This window comes from Malaya genurostris, chromosome 1 (assembly GCF_030247185.1).
Source record: "Malaya genurostris strain Urasoe2022 chromosome 1, Malgen_1.1, whole genome shotgun sequence".
NCBI classification, from domain to species: Eukaryota; Metazoa; Arthropoda; class Insecta; order Diptera; family Culicidae; genus Malaya; species Malaya genurostris.
The window spans coordinates 91,733,215-91,757,653 of NC_080570.1; the positions used below are offsets into that span (position 1 = coordinate 91,733,215).

General features: G+C 37.6%; 3 protein-coding genes across 5 annotated transcripts; 2 read left to right on the forward strand and 1 right to left on the reverse strand.

Moving 5' to 3' along the window:
* Window positions 1-3,835: 3,835 nt before the first annotated feature.
* LOC131440722 (protein YIPF7) lies at window positions 3,836-4,888 on the reverse strand. The gene is made up of 2 exons (XM_058612247.1): window positions 4,667-4,888; window positions 3,836-4,615 (listed from the first exon to the last, which is right to left on the reverse strand). The coding sequence occupies exons 1-2, from the start codon at window positions 4,749-4,751 to the stop codon at window positions 3,894-3,896; spliced, it is 807 nt and encodes a 268-aa protein (XP_058468230.1). The 5' UTR covers window positions 4,752-4,888; the 3' UTR covers window positions 3,836-3,893.
* A 2,630-nt stretch (window positions 4,889-7,518) lies between these two features.
* On the forward strand, window positions 7,519-8,727 carry LOC131440723 (uncharacterized). Of its 3 annotated transcripts, none has more exons than XM_058612249.1 (3): window positions 7,519-7,668; window positions 7,762-8,322; window positions 8,377-8,727. In XM_058612249.1, the coding sequence occupies exons 2-3, from the start codon at window positions 7,764-7,766 to the stop codon at window positions 8,679-8,681; spliced, it is 864 nt and encodes a 287-aa protein (XP_058468232.1). In that variant the 5' UTR covers window positions 7,519-7,668; window positions 7,762-7,763; the 3' UTR covers window positions 8,682-8,727. The 3 variants fall into 3 exon arrangements, with proteins under 3 accessions (XP_058468232.1, XP_058468233.1, XP_058468231.1); XM_058612250.1 differs by having other exon boundaries at window positions 7,522-7,606; XM_058612248.1 differs by having other exon boundaries at window positions 7,539-7,613.
* A 10,283-nt stretch (window positions 8,728-19,010) lies between these two features.
* LOC131426751 (uncharacterized protein K02A2.6-like) lies at window positions 19,011-23,254 on the forward strand. The gene has a single exon (XM_058589628.1). The coding sequence runs from the start codon at window positions 19,043-19,045 to the stop codon at window positions 23,252-23,254; it is 4,212 nt and encodes a 1,403-aa protein (XP_058445611.1). The 5' UTR covers window positions 19,011-19,042.
* Window positions 23,255-24,439: the final 1,185 nt, after the last annotated feature.

Sequence of the window (24,439 nt, forward strand, 5' to 3'; positions counted from 1 at the left end):
ATTCATAGACGTATTTTGGCAGGGAATCGTGCGTACTTTGGACTCAGAAAAACCCTCCGATCGAGACAAGTACGCCACCGCACGAAATTGACCATCTACAAAACGATAATTAGACCGGTTGTTCTCTATGGCCACGAGACCTGGACTATGTGCAGATGGAAGACGGAACGTGGAGACGGCGTATGAATCACGAATTGCAACAGCTGCTAGGAGAACCACCTATCGTACGGACAGCTAAAATCGGACGTCTACGATGGGCTGTTTATGTCATAAGGATGTCGGACGACAGCCCAGTGAAAATGGTTCTTGAATCTAATCCGACTGGCACAAGAAGAAGAGGAGCGCAGCGAGCAAGGTGGATCAATCAAGTGGAGGGTGATCTCAGAAGCATCCGTGCCTTGAGTGGCTGGCGACGAGCAGCCATGGACCGAGTTATGTGGAGACGTATGCTTGATACAGCAAAGACACCCCAGGCCTATAGCTGTTAGGTAAGGTAAGGTATATCCGAGAAAAGTGAGTGACATTATTTTTACATTTTTGGTGCATATCACCCTGTAGGGTAACAGAGGTATTTTGGCCACCTCATATATTTTGGCCCTCCTAACAAACTTTATCGATTTTATCGGATTTAATTGATGTGAAGTAACTCATGTTACATAAATTTGAAGGGAAACACATTAAATTACCTATTGCGGAAGGGTTTTTCAAAGATATTACAACATTTGGTGGATATTTATTCAAAGTGGGCCAAAATAAAATCAATTCTAAAGTGGGCCAAAATACCTCTGTTACCCTAATTCCAGACCCGGAAGTCGAATCCAAATGAAATTCAGGGACCGCGAGACCTTTCATTCTAAGTTTGGGAAATCGGTTTAGCCATCTCCGAGAAAAGTGAGTGACATTATTTTTATATTTTAATGCATTATTTTCACATTTCTTCTTGTATATTACTCTAAGATTCCGGAAGCAGAAGTCGAATCCAAATGAAATTCAGGAACTTTGTATTGGTCCATAATATCTTTCATTTGAATCTATGTTTGTGAAAACCGGTTTAGCCATCTCCGAGAAAAGTCAGTGACATTATTTTCACATTTTTAAAGCATTATTTTCAAAATTTTTGGTGCATATCACCCTGTAATTCCGGAAGCTGAAGTTGGATCCAAATGAACTTCAGGAACTTTGTATGAGTCTATAAGACCGTTCATTTGATTCTAAGCTTGTGCAAATCAGTTCAGCCATATCCGAGAAAAGCGAGTGACATTATTTTCACATTTTTTGGTGCATACCATCATGTAATTCCGGAACGGGAAGTCGAATCCAAATGAAATTCAGGAATTGTCTATGGGATCGTGAGACCTTTCATTTGAATCTAAGTTTGTGCAAATCGGTTTAGCCACCTCCGAGAAAAGTGAGTGACATTATTTTCTATATGAGAAAAGTAAAAAACGTTCAACGGTGGCCTTTCGTTGGTCCATTATGTTGTATCGACGGTCCAACCAACGTCCAATTATTCGTTCAACACGGGACTTTCGTTTGCCGATTTTGAAACAGACCGTTGAACCGAGTGCCACTTTTTTCGTTCAACAAACCCGGCAGACAGAGGTCCATTGTTGAATCATTTTTGATATGAGGAGTTGCAGCCCCGTTGGACTAGTTTTACTGGAGAATTTCCGAAATTTTTCCACGTTTTTTTTAACTAACACCACATACCTATACAATACTTCTATTTCAAGTAGAATAACAACAAATTGTCTTTCTATTTTTGTAGGAGAAAAAACAACGACAAACCGTTCCAGCAAACTGAACGAATATTTCGTGCACGCTCTTTGAACATAACTCATGGCCATCTGATTCTTCAGGCACAGTTTAGATGTTCTACAGATCAGCGGATACAGAGATAATGACTGTGCTACATTTTTGAACGACTTTTTCAACATGTGACCTGAATATCAGATGTCTGTCAAAGGTGAGTCCAAGATAGATAACTTCGATGACCTCATCACCCAATCGTATTCGGCATTCGTCTGATGGTTTTGGAGATCTTGAATGTGGAAACAGGATGACCTGAATTTTTGCTGCTTTGATCACAATTTTCCTACTTGCAAAATATTCAGTTAGAGCGGGGGTTCCCAAAGTGGTCGATATAGACCCCTTGGGGTCGATATCCTTTTTCCGGGGGTCGACGTAAACGAAAACTATTGTTTGATATAAGTTGTTATTTTAAATATTTACGCTAGAAAAGCTGTGATTATTTGACCATCCGCAGAAGTTGGTAAGTATTTCACATCAATATTAAAAAAGCAAGAAATTGAATTTTAAAAGGAATTTGTTGATGGGGGTCTAAGGCCTAAGTTAATTTTAGTAAAGGGGTCCATAACCAAAAATAGTTTGGGAACCCCTGAGTTAGAGCGTCCAGACCAGTTTATTCTTCAGAGCATTAATGACACGACGCAATTAAAATTTGTTTTGATTTATTTTTGCATACGCCCCATCAAAGAAGGTGACAAGCGATTATACACTCTCCTACTCAATGCTTGAGCCAACGTTGCCAGGTATGTTATACCGATTTATCGGTATTTATCCAGATATTTGACCTCTATACCGCAATACAGATATGTACTGCCAAAATACCGATAATTCATGGATCGTACAGATAAATACCGATTTTCGTTGATAGCTTGGATAGACAGCAGAGAAGGTTGCTACGAGACCTTTTTTTATTTTGTTCACCAAAATGAGCTTTGGTGACATTCCCGTGACCTTGACCGTCCCACGACAAAAGGGTCTAACTGCAAATGACAGTTTACTTTTTCTTTCACGATTTACCGAACTGATTTTATACTTGACGCTTTACTCTTGCAAAAATTTCATGGTAATACTACAAGCTTTCGATTTATATTGGAAATATTATAGAATTTGCTATAATGGCTCCGTAATAATCAAAAGACATCCCGGGTTGGCGGTTCAATGCATAGGGCACTGGTCTTACAAACCAGTTGTATGTTCGAGCCTCGACCTGAAAGGATTCGTAGTGTCAGTAGGATCGTAGCACCAGCCATGCAATGGTTCTGTACACTCTGAATCGGCTGCGAAGTCTGTTGAAACAGAAGGTCAAATTCCACTACAGGAATGTAATACCATGGCTTTGCTTATAATCAAAAGAGAGGCTCTCATTTGCAGTTAGGCCCTTTTGTCGTGGGACTATCGATTTGTATAAACTGAATCGTTATTTTATAGTACGAATGTAGTTATGATGATATCGTTATAAAATAATCATTATCACAATCTTGAGCGATTACGTGGAAATGATGATGTCATAATTTTTGTTTCGAGGAAATAGCATGTGTTTATAACCATGTAAGTCTAATGTTTTGTGACAAGGAACGTTAATTCAAGTACGTTACGAGCACATTCACTTTTTGGAACTCAGAGATTACTAAGAAGATATTTATATAGTGTTTTAAATGCTCCTAATAAAAGTGATCAAACATAAAACTGACCCGATTTGTAGAGAATACCGTGAATTGTAATTATTGTGAGATCTGAGAATGGACATGGACCGTGCGAAATTTAAACATGTACGGAGTATTGTTCAATCGGGTTGCCGTCTAAGTTGTGTTTAAACACGATCTGAGTATTTCAATGGACAGAACAATTTCTAAAATTCTTTTGCGGCCTTACCTTCACGAAAAATTTCCGAGCAACGCCTTTTATTAAATAAATAAAAGAGAAAATAAACAGAGAATCTAATTGACTTTTTTGAAATGTTCACATCGAATTCTTAGTGTTCCATTGCATCGTAATCATATAGTTTTAGAGAGATTTAGAAAATATGTATATTTATATATGTGTTTATTTCATTTATCAACAACATAAACACCTGTATATTATGTTCAAAAAAGTACCAATAAAGTAAAAATTATATAAACCAGTGCACATGGGTAAGCGATTAGATACCGTTGATGGGAATCACCGGTCATGATGCAGAAAATTCGACTGCAGCTCATCGTAGACAAGAAAATGGCACAAGCTGCTAGTGCAATTCCGAACGCCGTGTTCAACGCAAAGAATACTCCAACAATAGATAGCCATACGATGGGTAAAATGCTATAACCCAGTATACTGGCAACAGCCGTAATCGTAACATAGTTTTCTGCAGAGTTGCACATTAGTGTAATTAGTACATACATAACAACGACAGAAATGATACAGAGACCGTAAATATAGCCGAACTGTGCTTTGCTTCCTGATACAAATAAACATGCAGCAAGAGTTAGACAAAATGCGATCGGTCCAGCAAGATCCGTTTCTTTGAAGAAATATTCGGGGTTGTCCACAAGACCTTGTGCGTGAAACGGATTGAGTACGGCAAGTGATTTGTCTATAATTCTCTGTGGATAAATTTCTAACTCGTCCAATAACGGTGGTTCATCAAATTCGTTCGGTTCGTGACTCGCATTACCCGCGATGTCGCCTGGTACTCCGTAACCATGAGATATCATCGGTTCTGGAATCTCAGGTGTAAAAATAGTCGGCTGTCCATATCCTTGTTGCTGGGGAGAGGGATATGCATTAGGTGGAAAAAAGCTTGCATTTTGGTCGAATGACTGAAAATCTAAAAAAAAGTAATATTTTAGCTTTGCCACTGTGGCATACTTCTACATACCTAATGTTTGGGACTGGTTACCAAATCCATCATATGAGTTTTGATTTTGGTTAGCCCAAAAATGCTCATCTGTATAACCAGCCATGCTTTAGTTTTCTCAGCAGTGCGGCTTCCAATACCAAAAAGAAAAAATAGTTTTGGTCACCCTTCGCATAAACCTCGGAGAAACTTTCGTGATATGATTTTTCGCGAATCGCGATGAGCAAATTTTAGGTTAAAATTGACAAGTCAGAACCAGGGATGCCAGGTCATTTCTGTGATCAAGCCAAAACCCTGTCTGTGAAAATCTGTGGCTGTTTCCTGTACCATAATAGCAGATCGAAATCAATTTGGTGAACAAAAAAAAGGTCTCACTGCCAACACGCTCTGTACCTTTTCCCTCAACCGCTCTGTACTTTTTTGTGCTGAAATGTGCTCGATTTCAAAAATCTGTGATTTATTCCAGAATCTGTGATCATTTTCAGAAATCTGTGAAAATCTGTCATTTTTTAAATCTGTGCAAAAAATTGAAAATCTGTGAACCTGGCATCCCTGGTCAGAACTTACTTTGCACGTTTGAAAAAAGTTTCCCTAGAATGAGTAAAACTTGCTGTTATTTTGAAAAAATACACTGAGCTAAAACCTCACCTTAATTTCAAGTAGAAAATCATAAACGTATTCCCGCTTACCTGTGCCTGGCAGATTTTTCCCTGCGTCTTGCAGAAGGTTTTGCCGGAATGATGGCAGAATTCTGGCAAGAGTCTGGCAACAATGCAATAACCTTTTCCGGCGGAGAATTTCATCTAGCGATTATTAACATTTCTGTTTCTGCCGGGTTTTTTTCATACAAAACTGAAAGGACAGTTTTGAATCGGTAATCGAAATGAAAGGTCATTTAGGGGTTAGCCAAATTTTGTGCTAGGGCACATAACCGTTTTCAATATTTTTTACGTTTCGTCTTTGACTCATCAGTGCAGAGCAGTTCAAATTGAACTGCTTAGTGCTAAACTCGACAGTTCAATTTGAACCGCTAAGCAGACGTAAAGTTTCTGCTATTTACAGAACACTTTTTGTTTTGCAACGAAGTGCAATGTCTTTTCTGACGTGCCGAACGAAAACGTGTTTTCGACTATTTCTGGCCGATGCAGGTATGGTCATTTAGGGGTTAGCCAAATTTTGTGCTAGGGCACATAACCGTTTTCAATATTTTTTACGTTTCGTCTTTGACTCATCAGTGCAGAGCAGTTCAAATTGAACTGCTTAGTGCTAAACTCGACAGTTCAATTTGAACCGCTAAGCAGACGTAAAGTTTCTGCTATTTACAGAACACTTTTTGTTTTGCAACGAAGTGCAATGTCTTTTCTGACGTGCCGAACGAAAACGTGTTTTCGACTATTTCTGGCCGATGCAGGTATGGTCATTTAGGGGTTAGCCAAATTTTGTGCTAGGGCACATAACCGTTTTCAATATTTTTTACGTTTCGTCTTTGACTCATCAGTGCAGAGCAGCGTCTGCTTAGCGGTTCAAATTGAACTGTCGAGTTTAGCACTAAGCAGTTCAATTTGAACTGCTCTGCACTGATGAGTCAAAGACGAAACGTAAAAAATATTGAAAACGGTTATGTGCCCTAGCACAAAATTTGGCTAACCCCTAAATGACCATACCTGCATCGGCCAGAAATAGTCGAAAACACGTTTTCGTTCGGCACGTCAGAAAAGACATTGCACTTCGTTGCAAAACAAAAAGTGTTCTGTAAATAGCAGAAACTTTACGTCTGCTTAGCGGTTCAAATTGAACTGTCGAGTTTAGCACTAAGCAGTTCAATTTGAACTGCTCTGCACTGATGAGTCAAAGACGAAACGTAAAAAATATTGAAAACGGTTATGTGCCCTAGCACAAAATTTGGCTAACCCCTAAATGACCATACCTGCATCGGCCAGAAATAGTCGAAAACACGTTTTCGTTCGGCACGTCAGAAAAGACATTGCACTTCGTTGCAAAACAAAAAGTGTTCTGTAAATAGCAGAAACTTTACGTCTGCTTAGCGGTTCAAATTGAACTGTCGAGTTTAGCACTAAGCAGTTCAATTTGAACTGCTCTGCACTGATGAGTCAAAGACGAAACGTAAAAAATATTGAAATGAAAGGTTTAAACAACTACTGGGTGGAATAAACGGCCAGACCAATTATTTCAGAGCGATGTCAACAAGTAAAGTCAATATTATCAATCTCTCGCTACTGGGGCTACCAGTTTATTTTGTTATAAATTCTAGATTTAAATTTTAAGAATAAATTCAGCAGCTAGAAGTTCTATATGAAAAATCTATAATAGAGCAGAAACTGGAACAAACGTATCCCCAGCAAGCCGTTCTAGTTTTATTTGTTCGACCAGTTTTTCTGTCAAATTTAAAACTGGTCTACGATGCCGTTCTATTTTTTGTATATTTGAAACACGAGTGAAACAATGCTCTTTTTAGTAACGATCATTTAGACTCTTCAATTGAATCTAACAAACTCACCTGAACCATTCAGTACTTACATTCCCCTGGCTTATTTTATTCATAAAATGCATCACATTGTGCATGCTCTACAAGCCTAAATTCAAGAAATAGAATTGACAAGCAACAACATGTAATAATCTAATACATTAAATATGACCAAACGTTCATATTTGGCCGAATTATTAAAACTAGAGTGCCTATAACCAGAGTGACGACTTCTCATCCGTAATGTTGGCAACAACTCAAAACATTCCATTGGCTTTCGTCACTCAGATTATAGTTACTCTAATTAAAACCATCTGAAAATCGTTATGGAATGAAACAAAAACCATTCAGTTTGTGGACGATAATTTCTTTCAGTGCAGCTGTCAGAATTTCTCACAAGCGGGTTGCAGTTTTTTCTAAAAACAATATTATTTTTGAATACATTACTTGGCATCTCTGCTGCTCACATGATGAACGTAAACAGTGAAGTTTCTTTACCATTCAATTGATCTTTTTGAAGAAAAATCGTACATTCAAAGTGGATAAATACTCAAATAACGAATTAACAACCAATTGACGATTGTATAGCATTAGCAGTTATCATTGTCAATTGTATGGAATATCGTTTCAGGAATGTCGGTACATCCCATTAAGGATTCATCCGTTAAGATCGTTCTATCATTGTCATTTGTAAAATTTATTGCCAAACAGTTTTCCAATCATTCTCCGCTACCTGATTCGATTCGGTCCATTTTCGATAGAAAATCGACCAATGTTAAATCAGAGGGATTGGTCCATAGTGAACAAGTAGAATTTACACGCGAAGAACAATTATTTTTAAAACATAACCAATTGGAATATGGTTTCGAGTTACCAGATTTACATTGCAAGAGCAATTTATTGAGGGTGGATCATGAACATATTCATGCAATATCGTTGAAAGATCTCAAATGGATCAACCAAGCCATGAATCAATTGCGAAATAACGATCCCAGTATTCCATATTTGCATGAAATGTTGCGTGATTGCAACATAATGGCTCCTGAAAATGAAATTATGGAACGAAATTCAAAACTAGAAGAACGTTGCCAAAAACTACGAGGACAACAAGAGGCTAGGGAATACAAGGCAATGACCAGTAATGTGGATGGTTTACAAACACATCAGTTGCAGGATACCATCTCTTTTCAAAGTTAGTTATATGTTTGTGACAAATTTTATCATGTTAACATTCTCTATTTTGTAGTCAAACAAATAAATCGTCAGCTAATAGCTGTCGCTCAGTTCATTTTTTCAGTTGCTGCCGGATTTGCATTTGGTTTCATTGGTATCGAATTAATTGTGGGGCAACTGGACTTAGGTTTTCGGCTGCTACTAGGTATAATGATAGCACTTATCATTGCACTAGCTGAAATATATTTCTTGGCGAAAAAATTAAATGAAGACTACGATGTTACGATGGAAACTCCGATGTTCACTTCTGGTAATGAGAGAAAAGTTATAGAATCGATCAAAATCGCTACTACAAAAGAGAAATTACACTTGGACTAAAATGTTTCTTTGTAGTAAAGTCTAATTTAAACCTGCCTAATATGAATTACGCTGAACTGTTTATTTTAAAGTGTCTGACTGCCTTGCAACCGTTTTACCTTTTTCTAGGGAATAGAATTGCTGAAAATTCTTCAGGGACGATTAGTATTATATACCATCCGACACGCTCGACGAAATCGGAAAATATGTGTGTACGTGCGTTTGGGTGTATTTTTCGGGTGCCAGAAGTAGTAGATTGTTTTATATGGATACAGTTTCAACTAGCCAATGTTATTCGTTATCCCGTCGATCCGGTTATGTATCTGACTTTACTCATCCCCTTCTTTGTCCTTGTTTTAATGTTATCATTTTTATCTTTTTTTATAAATATAAAAAATAGGTATAGAATTCGCTCAAACTTTAGAAAAAAATTCCAAGACCCGGAGGGTCGAATGTCATATACCAATCGATTCAGCTCGACGAACTGAGCAAATGTCCGTGTGTGTATGTGTGTGTGTCTGTATGTATGTTGTCAACTAAGAGGTCGAGATCTCAAAGATGGATGGACCGATGTTGATCAAACTAGTCGCAAATTAAATGTCTCCCCGTCATCCTGAATTTTGAATGGTTATTTCACCATTTCTTAAAAAATATGATCAGGAATTTAGAATAATCACCCTCATTCTTGTTTACAGCCGTATGCGATACGTTCGAAAGTATATTAAATTCGTATTCCCGTTTACGTTCGAATCAATCACTATTTTAAACATCGCACATGCATAAAAACAACGCACATCCATCTTTAAACTATCAGTTCTGGTACAGATTTCTGTTGTAAATAAAAATCTTTGCTATCATTTGTTATTTGACTTGTTTTTTTTAGCTGACTTTGTATCATCATGCTTGCTTACGTCCGTATCTACCATACGACGAACACATGTTTTCGAACGAATGCGAACAAGCCATTCTTGTTTTCACTCGAACGTGTACGTACGCGACTCCTGTGCAAAAGGCAGGATCGGCAGCGCAGGTAGTTTTTTAGGAATACTCCAAGCATCAAGGAAGTGACGAATGCTACATAATAAATCAAAATCGTACTCAGGACCAATTTTATTGAAGTCGTAAATGAAATTTTCAAATTAAACTTCGTGCAAAGTAAAAAAAAGCAGTCCGATCAGGACTGCGAAAAATATGTTGCATTTTTCTTGCAATTTTGTCATGTTTTCGATAGTCTTTATATTAACTACATTGGTAAAATTATGCATTTAATATAAAATGAAACATATTTGCCCATGGCGTATTTTACAGTACCTAATAGATGTAAAATTTGATGCGTAAAAACTTGGAACCGCGCATATATTCGAAGGCTCGCCAGAAAAAAACAGCATTTTTCTGTACTGCTATGCTTTCTAAATGTTTTCTGCAAAACACAAATTTATGATTTGATTACAAATCCTTACCTTTAGATTCAAAAATAAATTTGTTGGAAATCGCTTAAACTTTTTTCAAGGTTTTCGAACGATTGATTCGCAACATGAAACTGACGAATCGAAACGACGTCATTTCGACTATTCGTCCGTAAACAAGAATGGGACTTTCCGTTCGTACGAATGATGTTCGAATACACGTATCGTTTGAAGTTAATTTGCCATACATTCTAGCGTTTCGCATATGGTTATTCATAAGAATTGGACTGATTTCATCAAGGTTAAGCATTTATTTGAAGAAGTTTACTGATATTTGAATATTTTGTGGGAAACGAGTCGCATTCAAATTCATTCGAGTGAAAACAAGAGTGGCTTATGCGTATTCTTTCGAAAGTACCCGTTCGTCGTACTGTCGATACGAACACAAGAATGAGGGTGAATATTTTGAACAGTGCGAGATAACCACAAACAACTCAAAAATGAAGTTTTCTAAAACTTTGAAAACAACGCGGAAAATTCTTTACTTTTGCTTGGATTTTTCGCGCAAGGACGACGATTTAGAGGTAGTCAGGCACATATCTTCATCTGAATGCGTATAAAAGGGGAAACGTGGTTGAAAATCGATCATTTCTTCTGGTGTGTTGGATGGAAGCAGACATCGTGAGAATCATTCATCATTTGCTTTCCAGTCATCGAGGGAGCGATATCATCAACCAATAGCGACGGAGAGTGCACATTCTGCGTGGTTAAAACCTCAAACGCTCCGGTAGCTCATTCTCATTCACTTTCCGGTCATCAAGCCGGGAGGACGCATTCCACCAGCAGCGGCAGAGAGAGAACCTTCTGCGTGGTTAAAACCTCAAACGCTCAGGTAGCAACTGTCATTCGCATTCTGAAACTGGATTCGGAACTATATTCTGGAACTGAATTCAGTTTCGAAATTGTAGTTCTAGAATTGCAACTGAACTCTAAGTCTGTTCTTAGTTCTAAATTTAGTTCTTGAACTCAGGTCCAGTTCCTTATTCCAGAATTCCTCTGCTCGGTTCTTTTTAGAATCATAATAATACTCTCAAATAATTATGAGACATTTTAGTAGTCGTGGCGAGAAATCGTCTTCAAGCTTCAGAGTTTAGTTCCGGAATATGGGTTTAGAATTCAGAGCCTGCATGCTGAACTGGATTCTGGAAAAAGAATCCGGAACTGATTTCAGTTTCGAAATTGTAGTCTACTAAAATACAACTGAATTCTGACTCTGTTCTAAGTTCTGAATCTAGTTCTTGAGCTCAGGTCACGTTCCTAATTCCAGAATTCTTCAAATCGGTTCTTTTGTCCTGAATACGACTTACTTTACTATGGGGCGCCTTCAAAATTTACCCTGTACAAGAATGGGCAGAACTTTACCACGAATATCTTTTGATGTACTTAATCCAACAACATATTTTTTTCTACAAGCTATCGGTAATATGATCAGGAATTCGTGATTAAATTTTCAACAGCGTGAAAAAACCCTAAAACTATTCGAAAAACAAAGAGGCTCTGATTACCGTTCTCACTCCGCTTTCACATTCACTTCACTTACATGTCACTTCACTTGATTTCACCTATTATCGGTATCACGCATAGTGAAGTGATCACTGTGGTGGAAAAAAACTAATTTTTTCAACAAAATGTTGGTGGCGTGATATTCATAATGACATCTAGTTCATTCAAGTAATTACTTTTGTCTCAGAAGCGACTTTCGTAATAAGGATCTACATTCACTTCACTTGATTTTAACCGTGAAGTGATACCCAGAATTAGGGTCACAGTTACTTCATTTGGTTTTCACCGTGTGGTGACACCAGTAATACGGGCCAGAAAGTTTTCGAAAAACTTTTGGAAATAATGAGGAAAATTCATCACGCTTGTTTGCCTTTTTCGCATCTGTACGACGGACTGAGTTAGTCAGGCACATATCAGAATCTACTGAACAAATAGAAAAGGAAATCTTTGAATAAAAACTGTTCATTTCTCTTAGTGCTACAGACGAAACTGGACGTCGAAGTGAGGCTCTCCCACCAACGTCAGTAAGAACAAACCAAGTATAAAGCGTGAAACACTCAGGTCGTCCTCTATTCGTCATCTAACACTCGATGTGGATAGACGAATAACCTAGTACGACTAATTTCGATTTTGTTTTATATTTTATTCGCAGCTTTCTACCTACCCAAGCTATGGGTAAAACGCGCCATAAATCCGAGAAGGATCCAAAGGATGCTAAGCGTCTGAAGCCAAGTGATGTACAGGTAAACGACCGTTTGCTGAGTAACAACCAATACGCTGATCTGCCAGTTGATGTCGAAGAGGAACTGCAGAAGAAGGAAAAAATGCCGCCTTTCTACCTGAAGGGCTTCCCACCAACTCTACGATCGGATTTCAACACACTGATCAGCAAAGGACTACAGGCAACAATCCGTTTATGTACTGAAGGCTACACAATAACTGTTCCGGCTTTGAACCACTACAAAGGAGTGGAATTGTAGCTGCAGCAGACAAAAGCGGAATACTTCACACACGATATTGCCGCCAATAAACCTGTAAAGGTTGTACTTCGAGGACTACCCGACATGATGGAAGCCGAACTAAAGCAGGCACTGTCGGAGGCTGGACTAAAGCCTTTGATGGTGTTTAAAATGAAGCGACATAACACGGACAAAAAGTATCAAGATCAACTCTACTTGGTTCATCTGGAGAAGGGCTCCATCACCATGAGTCAACTAAAAACCATAAAATCCTTATTCCACATAATCATCGAATGACAAAAGTATAAACCGGTACATCGGAATGTCACAGTGCACGAACTGTTTGAACTACGGCCATGGAGCGAGGAATTGCCACATGAAAAGTCGGTGCGGGAAATGTGCCGAACCACACAGTACCAACGATTGCTTACTAGATGACATCAAAACTACGAAACTGCAGAACGCGGTTGGATCAAATCAACGCCTTAGGCAAATTCATCATCGAATATGCAATATAATGAGTTGGTTGTAGTAAATTGGAATGCTTGCTCACTCAGGAGCAAAACTGCTCAGTTATCCGACTTTCTTCAAGAGAAGAATGCCGATATTGCCATTTTAACTGAAACTCATCTTAAACCTGAAATTTACATTTTTATTTCCAATTACAGGATTCACAGGCTCGACAGGACAACTACCAGAGGAGGGGGAGTTGCCATTGCCATTAAACGATCCATTCAGCACAGGTAGATGGTACGTGTGCATCATTGAAGCGAGATCTAGTTATGCTCACTCGACGACAGCACAAATTCATCATTGCTGGCGACCTGAACGCACGGCATGAGCTGTGGGGAAACAAAAGACAGAATCGAAACGGATTCGTACTTGCCGAAGATTACAAAGCTGGACAGTACAACATCCTTGCTCCGGACATATTTATCAGCAACATCGCCATAGACAGCTCCCCGGATGTCTTCAACGAGCTATCTTCCGACCACTTTCCAGTAATATTGACGTTGGGATCTTCACCAGACACAGTGCCTATTCAACCTCGGAGGAACTATTATCGCCACTAGATTCCCCGATGGAAATCGATGCGGCCCTATCTTCCTTCCAGCATTCAATCACAGTCGCTCGTGATAGGACGGTTCCAGTACAACATATGCCGAGTTCCTCTCTTCAAATCGACAGTTTCACCAAGAAACTCATCCGACTTCGAAATATCTACCGGAGGCAGTATCAACGAACTGACATCCTAGATAAGAAGACTTCTTATAACAACTTAACTAGGATAATCCAGAAAAGGATATCTGAGCTTCGCAACAGGAACTTCCAGCAAAAGCTTCGAGAAATTCTCCCACATTCAAAGCCCTTCTGGTCCTTAACGAAGGTGCTGAAGATAAAACCGAAGCCTATTCCTTCTCTGATGTCATCCCAGGACGCAGTTGAAGGAATACCTTTAATCACACCAGTAGAGAAGGCAAATGCGCTAGGCCAGCAGTTTGTGTGTTCTCACAATTTAGGACTCAACATTGTTAGTCCACATGAAAGAGCCGTTGCTGATAGCGTAGCTGAGGTTGACCAATCAGACAGCTTGGTTCCGGAAAAAAGTAGTCACTGCGAATGAGCTGATGGCTATTGTGAAAAAATCCAAAAATATGAAGGCCCCCGGTTTTGACAACACATTCAACATTGAGCTGAAACATTTTAATATTCGCTCATTTGTCTTCTTAGCTAAACTTTTTAACAGGTGCTGGGAGCTTGGTTACTTCCCTTCAAAGTGGAAGTTAGCTAAAGCTATCCCAGTCTTGAAACCGGGGAAAGATCCTTCCTTTTCCAAGAGCTATCGGCCCATCAGCTTACTCTCTGCCCTATCCAAGCTGTTTGAAAAGTCAATACAAAGGCGAATTCTTGTTTTCGCAGATGAACAGGATATATTACTGGAAGAACAGTTTGGGTTCCGGAAAGGAAGATCCTCCATCCACCAACTCACAAGGGTTAACAACGTCATCCAGCAAAACAAATCAGTGTCCAAAACGACTGCCATGGCAATATTGGATATTGAAAAGGCATTCGATAATGTGTGGCACGATGGTCTGGTGTTTAAACTGCATCGGTATAATTTTCCCATGTATCATATTAAAATTATCAAAAATTATCTTGCAGGTAGAGCATTTCAAATTTCTCTGAATAATGCACTTTCAGAAAGATTTACTATTCCTGCTGGTGTACCCCAACAACATCATTTTTACATCAGACATCCCACCTCTACCGGATGGTGGTGTTCTGTCACAATTTGCTGATGATACTGCCATTTTTTACAAAGGTCGTGTCATTAATGCTCTGAAGAATAAACTACAGACAGGTCTGGACGCTTTAACGGAATATGTTACAAGCTGGAAAATTGTAATCAAATGCAGCAATGTATATTTCTATTTAGAACAATAATTGTATACCCAAAGAATTACGCAAAATTTGCTTCACTATACTGTATACGGCCCATTTTTCAACCACTTGTAGTTTGTAGTAGAACTTTCTGCTGATTTGCTATATAAAATGCATAGCACCGACTTAGAAGCTATTAATGAAAGGTTCCTTTCAGTTCCTTTATTCGTATTCACGACATCCAGTTATGTCTCTGACCTTACACACCCGTACTTTTTCTAGTTACTCCACGAGAGATGCTTAGCATTTAGAACCGCTATCTAGTACGTTTTTGTAATTCGCATTTAAGGAGATTTATTTGCTCATTAATCACATTTTAAAAATGAGATGACATGATGGATGTACATACTTTATGTTTCGTCTTCGACTCGTCAGTACATAACAGTTTATGTTGAACTGTTATGTAACCCAGCAGTTCAGCATAAACTCTAGGCAGACATAAAGTTTCTGCTACTTGCAGAACACTTTTTTTATTTGCACTGTAGTGCAACGTCTTTACTGTCGTGCCGAACGTAAACGAGTTTCGGTTTGTACTAGCCGATTTAGGGGTTATCCCATTTTGTGCATAGAGCACATAATCGATTGGCCAACATAAACCTCACTGCTGGGTTACATAACAGTTCAACATAAACTGTTATGTACTGACGAGTCGAAGACGAAACACAAAGTATATAAATTGGTTATGTGCCCTATGCGCAAAATAGGTTAACCCATGAATGACCATGATTGATGTACCTGTTGTTTATTAATTAACGGGTATTTTAGAAAATATTGGTAATTTAGAAAAATCATGATACTGTGTTAGATTTGCAGTGTCATCATTCCGTTTATAATTATCCCATCAAGCTGAAATTTTTACTTTCAATTCTGGAAGGAACGAATCAAGCTTCAGTACGGAATGTTTTGAAATTGGAGACCATCTTGGTCACTGGAGGCATAGATTGTTATTTGGTTTGGAAGTGTTTAGGCTTTTTATGATTTGAATAGTAGCATGCGTAACACAGTATAAAGGACTATTCACTCCTTTCCGATCCGGTTCAGTGTGGGCATGGCAACATGCACGAACACCGATATTGTTGTTGTATATTTGTTGTCTATGCGCGCATTCACATCTTTCCGGCACAGTGCCATTTCAGTGCAGCTCGCCGTCATTGTAGCGTCCGTCCGGCAAACTCGAATTCGTCATCATCGATATTTTATTTTTACTGAAGTCGTTTTGTCAACGCTTTTGCTGTACAGAAACGGAAACGGTACGGAAGGGTTCCGAGAAAAAACACTGACGGCGCACTGTAGGCTCGTTCGCTGAACTCAACCGCCACGGAAACGAACCGGAACGGAAAGGTGTGAATAGTCCTTAACGCATTCCGCAAAGGACTGAAACATAAACCGGTAGAAGCGGCAGTTGATTTGGAGACTAGAAGTTTTTCGAAGCTGTGTTAATTTAATGGAACCGAAATTCCCTGATTATAGGAGAAAAAGTTCATTGACTTATTGGACATTACTGGAGTTCACCGACTTATTGGAGATTTGCTGAAGTAACTTATTTCGGACAGTAATCGCAAGGTGTTTGATCGGGTGAATTATAGACACCCATGCTAAAGATAAATGTCACAAACAATAAAGGAAGTATAGATTGTTATTTGTTTGTTGTGGTTTGCTAAAATCCGATTCTGGAAGATTATTGTTTATGTTGTTAGAAGGAACCGTTTTTACAGAAGGAGAGTTGCTCCTTGTTGATTCATTTTTAATCTTGGATATACTTCCTTTCTAGAATGGTTCAGGAATTTTTGAAAGTACATAAATATATACTATGCTAAAATAGTCTAGGAATGCACCTTTAGTTTGATTAAATCTTAAGAATAGACGGAATAAAATAATTATATATATATATATATATATATATATATATATATATATATATATATATATATATATATATATATATATATATATATATATATATATATATATATATATATATATATATATATGTATATATATATATATATATATATATATATATATATATATATATATATATATATATATATATATATATATATATATATATATATATATATATATATATATATATATATATATATATATATATATATATATATATATATATATATATATATATATATATATATATATATACGGGACTTCCGTAGCTGGAGTTTTAAAAAAGGTTTATTCACATGAACTTTACTTAATTTAGCACTCCGCGAGGCCACGGTCGTTGTTACAAAGATACTGAACGCCTGTCTCTGGGTGGAATATTATGCTGACCCTATAATGTTCTGGCATGGATTGAGTTTGCTGTCTTCGATGTATGATGCGAGGAATAATGTGCAGATCTGGTGTCTAGGGTGTCACGTAATTCGGAGGGAATGCAGAATGGGGATCAGCATCCTGGCCCAAAACTGATGCTACGTCGCGAAACTACTCGACTAGTTGAACGGAGAGCTCCCCTACGAGGGAAGTCCTCCCGAACCGACGCTTACGGTACACGTCTACGACCCGACCGAAAGGATGCCTAAGTCGATCCAATGATTCCGGTTGGAGCGTGATTTCTGGTTCACTGGCGCTCAGGCGATCCTAACGGTACCACGCGACAATCTACTCATCTAGTCCCCGACGAAGGATCTAGACTACTCCAAAGAAGAGCTCCCCGGCGAAGGAGGTTCTCCCGGATCGACGTTTATTCGCTGATCCCTCTTGAGTCTACTACGGTTGCACGCGACCAGCGGTCGCGGCTGCCTGTTGATGCTTCGCACTCCATTTTCGCTGCAATATGCCCGCAATTTGGGATGCTGCGGTCGACACTGCGTTCTAGTTCTCTACGCAGTGGCACATTCTCTGGATCAGGTTCTCCGGTGTGGTGTCAATGACCCTTATTCTGCGAGTCGAGTGACGTGACTCACCCTATTCTAGGAGTCGACTCGGGTGACGTGACAGGTTCATTCCATGGTGAACCTCAAGTGACGAACGATTCATTTTCCCAAACGTCAAAACGAGTGGGAAATGTTGCCGGGTGTGAGGTTAATTTTGGAAATGTTGCCGGCTGTTGTTATATACTGTTATATAACTTAACGAAGAAAAGTTATTTAAAGAGCCGAGATACTGGCAACACTGTATAAAACAGTGAACCTAAAATAAAGATCACTCGAGAGTAGCGAGTCAGTTGCTTACAGACTATCCAAGTGTTTAAATCAGAACGTATCACATTTCTTTAAAAGTTGAACTGTTTCCGCGAGTGTCCTCCACTTTGAGATAATTATTCTCTTGCCGTTTCGTTGGTTATTCCCTATAGGTGAGTAAACGAGTACAAAACAGTGGCGACGAGGAAAATTAGCAGAAAAAGTGACATTTTTTTGCGGCGTGCTTTGGCGCGTTTGTATAGATTTTTTTGTTTCTCTAGGCAAGCTATCGGCAAATAGCGTTGGTCGAAACCGACGCTACTAACACACGCAAAGTTTTTTCTTGTTGAGTGGTAAGTGGTGATAGGGTAAAAGTACATTATAGTGGCGTTATTTTCTTTTACAAAAAATTGACGCGCATATTTTTTGGCATTGTGTTTTTGATAAGAATGGCGTATTGTTTAAAACAATAAACTATTTTGTGAGACAATAGATCCTTTGTTTAATTAAAACAATTAAACACATGTTTTATCAAAAGTACTAATTCTTTTCTTTTTAACCCTATAGACGTGATAAAAGTGTTAAAACTGATACATCCGGCGAATCCTGAGAAGTTCCGACTAAGGTCGAAGGAAAATTAAACAATTCCGACAGAGGTCGAGGATAAGCAACGACAATTTGACGACGGCCAAGACGGTGTTCCGGCTAATTGTATTTTCGGAAATAAATATTCGCGGGTGAGCCCAGTTATTTTCAATCGGTGAGTCGTTTTTATTCTTTTTTAAATTGAAAATCGTTTAACCATATTAGTACAAAACAGTTAATAAAGTGCCATTTTCTTTTCTTTTTCCTTTTTAACAATTTCAAAGATGGCTAATATGGTTACGACAATTGAGCCGTACCGTAAGGGTACATCCTTCTCCGATTGGGAGGAGAGGCTCGGTTATTATTTTATCATGAATAATGTTACAGACGAATCCAAAAAGGCCCATTTTGTGACACTGGGTGGTCCCATAATTTTTTCAGAACTCAAATTATTATTTCCAAATGGCAAATTGGTGGAAGCACCATATAATGAAATTGTGGCCAAGTTAAAATTGCGTTTCGATAAAGTAGAATCAGATTTGATTCAGCGTTTCAAATTTCATCAGCGAGTACAACAGCTAGATGAAACGGTGGAAGATTTTATATTGGCGATAAAACTCCAAGCAGAATTCTGCACTTTTGGAGACCACAAACATACTGCTATTCGAGACAGGGTAGTTGCTGGTTTGAGAGACAAAGCTCTCCAGCAAAGACTCCTTAATGAGGATAATCTCACACTCGAATCAGCGGAAAAAATCATAGCAACGTGGGTGATCGCGGGCTCGAACGCTAGAGTTCTTGATGCTGCTAATGGAAATATGCTAAACAGAGCAACTATAGTGGATAATCCCACTAACAGTCCGGCTATAAATGTCTTACATCGATTTGCAAATGCAACAAGACTTCAAAAAAATCAAGATCCAAGGGAAGGTAGCTCAAGGGGGCCGGTAAAAAGCCGTTTAGGGTATATGGACCGAAAAGTGCACTTCAACAATTATAACCAAAATGGTTTGAATAAAAATTTTAAAAAATTTGAACGATTCCGACCTGATTTTTCAAACATGATTTGCACATTTTGTAAGAAAAAAGGGCATATTAAAAGTAAATGTTTTGCCTTGAGGAATCTTAGAAAAGATACAGTAAATGTTGTAAACACATTTAGCCCTGGACCTAGTGCGGACAGACATTTAAGCGACCTACTGAACAGAATGACGACGGATTTGAGGAATGCATCCGACAGCGAGGAGGACAAAGGTACAGATGTTTTGAATTGCATGCATGTTTCTTCTATTTCAGGTGTAAATAATCCTTGTGTAATTAAATGTAAAATTGAAAACAAATTGATAAATATGGAAATAGATTGTGGGGCATCAGTGTCAGTCATGAGTAAATTACAGTATGAGTCTAATTTTATGAACAATTTGAGTAAATGCAGTAAACAATTAATGGTAGTTAATGGGTCAAAGTTGAAAATAGTGGGAGAAACTAATGTTTCGATTGAGCTAAATGGTTTTAAAAGTATTTTGAAATTATTTGTGATAGACTGCAATAACGTTTTTGTTCCCCTAATGGGTAGACCGTGGTTGGACGTATTTTTCCCGAAATGGAGAGATTTATTTTCAGGAAACTATACAATTAATAGGGTAAATGATCAGAGTACGAATAATCTTGTGGAAGAAATTAAACAGAAATTTTCAAGTGTTTTTTTAAAGGATTTTTCTTCACCAATTAAAGGTTTTGAAGCAAATTTGGTGTTGAAAAATAGTATACCAATTTTCAAAAAAGCTTACGACGTACCTTTCCGTCTAAAAGATAAGGTATTAAAATATTTAGAAAAAATGGAAAAAGAGAAAGTCATTACACCAATTCAAACCAGTGAATGGGCTTCACCGGTGATTATAGTTATGAAAAAGAATAATGAAATCAGAATGGTTATCGATTGCAAAGTTTCAATCAATAAACATATAATTGCTAATACATATCCTTTACCAATAACACAAGATTTATTTGCAAATTTATCGGGCAGCAAAATATTTTGTTTGTTAGACTTAGAGGGGGCGTATACACAGTTAAAACTATCGGAAAGATCAAAACAATTTATGGTAATTAATACAATTAAAGGGTTATATACATATAACAGGCTTCCACAAGGTGCATCGTCCAGTGCGTCAATATTCCAGCAGGTCATGGACCAAGTTTTAGAGGGAATTGAGAGAGTTTCGTGTTATTTAGATGATGTGCTTATTTCAGGAAAAGATTTAGATGATTGTGCTCAAAAACTTAATAAAGTTTTACAGCGATTGCTGGAAGCCAACATCAAAGTAAATTGGGACAAGTGTAAATTCTTCGTTGAAGAGTTGAAATATTTGGGTCTTATTATAAATGAGAAAGGATTATTTCCTTGTTCCGATAAAATTTCTACGATTAAAAATGCGAAAGAGCCTAAAAACACTACAGAACTAAAATCTTTTCTAGGACTAATAAATTATTATCATCGCTTTATACCACATTTATCAGAAAAACTGTATTGTCTTTATAATTTATTGAAAAATAATACCAAATATGTTTGGGACGAAAATTGTAACAAAGCCTTTGAAGAAAGCAAATCTTTACTATTGTCAACTAATTTTTTGGAATTTTATGACCCAGAAAAACCCATTGTGATAATTTCTGACGCATCCGGCTATGGCCTGGGAGGAGTTTTAGCTCATATAATAGAAGGAATTGAAAAGCCAGTTTGTTTTACGTCATGTTCGCTGAATTCAGCACAGAAATCATACCCAATTTTGCATTTAGAGGCATTGGCCTTAGTTACAACGATAAAAAAGTTTCACAAATATTTATTTGGGAAGAAATTTCAGATTTATACAGATCACAAACCACTAGTTGGTATTTTTGGCAAAACTGGGAAAAATTCAATTTATGTGACGAGATTGCAAAGGTACATTTTAGAACTGTCAATATACGATTTCGATATTCAATATAGACCGTCTCATAAAATGGGTAATGCAGATTTCTGCTCTCGTTTTCCTTTAGAAACGCCAGTGCCAGAAAGATATGATGGAGATGAATTTATTAGAAGCATAAACTTTAGCAAAGATATGCCATTAAATTTCGAATTTATTGCCAATGAAACTAAAGAAGATAGGTTTATACAAAATATTTTAAAATTTATGAGCAATGGATGGCCAAGGAAAATGAATAGAAGTTTTACGAACGTTTACGCGAATCAACATGATCTTGAATCGGTTGAAGGGTGTTTAATGTACCAAGATAGGGTGGTGATTCCACTGAAATTGCAGAACGCAATTCTGAAACTTCTGCATGGCAATCATATAGGCATCGTAAAGAGGAAACAGCTCGCTAGACGGATAGTTTACTGGTTTGGCATTAATAATGATATAGAAAAATTTGTTGGCAAATGCTTCAGTTGTAATAGTATGGCAGTGGCTAAGAAACCTAAAACTGAATCCAACTGGATTCCAACGACAAAACCTTTTAGTCGTATTCACGTGGATTTTTTTCATTTCTCCCATCATACTTTTCTGTTATTGGTAGACAGTTATTCAAAATGGTTAGAGATTAATTGGATGAAGAGAGGAACAGACTGTAGTAACGTTTTAAAATGTTTAGTGGGCTATTTCGCTCGATTCGGACTACCGGACGTCTTAGTTTCTGACGGCGGTCCACCATTTAACTCTCATGCTTTTATAAGTTTTTTAGAGAGACAGGGAATTAAAGTCCTCAAAAGCCCGCCTTACAATCCTTCAAGTAATGGTCAAGCGGAGCGATTGGTAAGAACAACCAAAGAGGTATTAAAGAAATTTTTATTAGAACCGGAAGTGTCTGAGTTGAATTTGGAGGATCAGATAAATTTGTTTCTGTTTAATTATCGAAATAATTGTTTAACAAGTGATGGACACTTTCCATCAGAGAAAATATTCTCATATAAACCAAAGACTTTAATAGATTTAGTAAACCCTAAATTGGGTTATAAAAGACATTTGCTTTTTTCGCAAACAAAAGATGATGAAAATATAGAAAATGATAGGATTACGTTTCGCAAGGAACAGAATGATCCATTAAATGAACTGATTGAAGGGGATGAAATATGGTATAAAATCCATAACCAAAATAATAAAGCAAGATGGTTAAAGGCAACCTTTTTAAAACGAGTTTCAAAACACATATTTCAGATTACCATTGGAAACGTCCGGGCAGAGGCCTATCGGGACCAAATAAGGGTGTCTAAGGACCAATCGGAGTTATGTAGACCGAATCTTCTCGTTACGGCTTCATCTGAGAAGCGATCGAGAAACATGGAAGAGGAAGACGAAGAGTTTTATGGATTTCCCGAAATCGGCGAAGCACAGTCTAGGAAATCATCGAGAAAGCGCAAATTAGAAGAGACCTCAATGGGTCAATCGAACGATTTTCCTAGGCGTTCGAAGCGGAAGAAAACGGCAAAGGCTGGAAATGATTTCATTTATTATTGAATTTTTCAAACATTTGAATTCGAATAAATTAAGTAAATAACATTGTAAAATAGTTAAATTACATACTAAGCTAATGTAAATCAAAATTTGTTAATGAACTTTTTTAAAAGGATAAGAGTTGTTATATACTGTTATATAACTTAACGAAGAAAAGTTATTTAAAGAGCCGAGATACTGGCAACACTGTATAAAACAGTGAACCTAAAATAAAGATCACTCGAGAGTAGCGAGTCAGTTGCTTACAGACTATCCAAGTGTTTAAATCAGAACGTATCACATTTCTTTAAAAGTTGAACTGTTTCCGCGAGTGTCCTCCACTTTGAGATAATTATTCTCTTGCCGTTTCGTTGGTTATTCCCTATAGGTGAGTAAACGAGTACAAAACAGTTGTGAGGTTTAAATTTTCTCGATATAAATCTTTATTTTTTTTTCATAAATACGTTTATTTCTTAAGGCAGTTTACATAAGTTTTTCTTCGCCGTAGCATCACTTTTACATAATATTCTTATCCTAATTTAATTCTAACATAGTCACAACCTTTTGAATTTATTAAAACATATTCTCTTATAGCTTAAATATCATCTTAGGTAACTCGTCATTAATTATGAAATCTACTCGGAAATATTATTTGAACCAAACGATTAACTTCTATAAATTATAAAATAAGCTGTTATTTTCAGACATTTTGTTGATAATTTCATAAACTGTTTCGAGTTTGTTTGTATCATTACATAATTTTTATTCTAATTTAGCTATTGGTTGAACTCATGGACGCAGCTGGGATCAGAACTAAGTCTTAAAAGGGGCCTTTATTAAATTGAAACTCCAATTTTCTTTATGAAATGATAAATAAGTTTCATGTATGAAAGGTCACGACAAGCAAGAATGTCTCGAACTGGGATATTGGATAGTCTACCTTGGGTACGCAAAGAATTTATTAGTTGAGATCTGACATCACGATACTCCACGCATGTCCAAACGACATGATCAATATCCTGATAACCTTCTCCGCAAGCACAATGATTAGTCTCGGAGAGCCCAATTCGAAGGAGATGTGCATCTAACGTGTAGTGATTGGACATGAGTCTGGACATCACACGAATGAAATCCCTACTCACATCCAGTCCCCTGAACCATGCCTTTGTCGATATTTTCGGAATAATTGAGTGCATCCACCGACCCAGA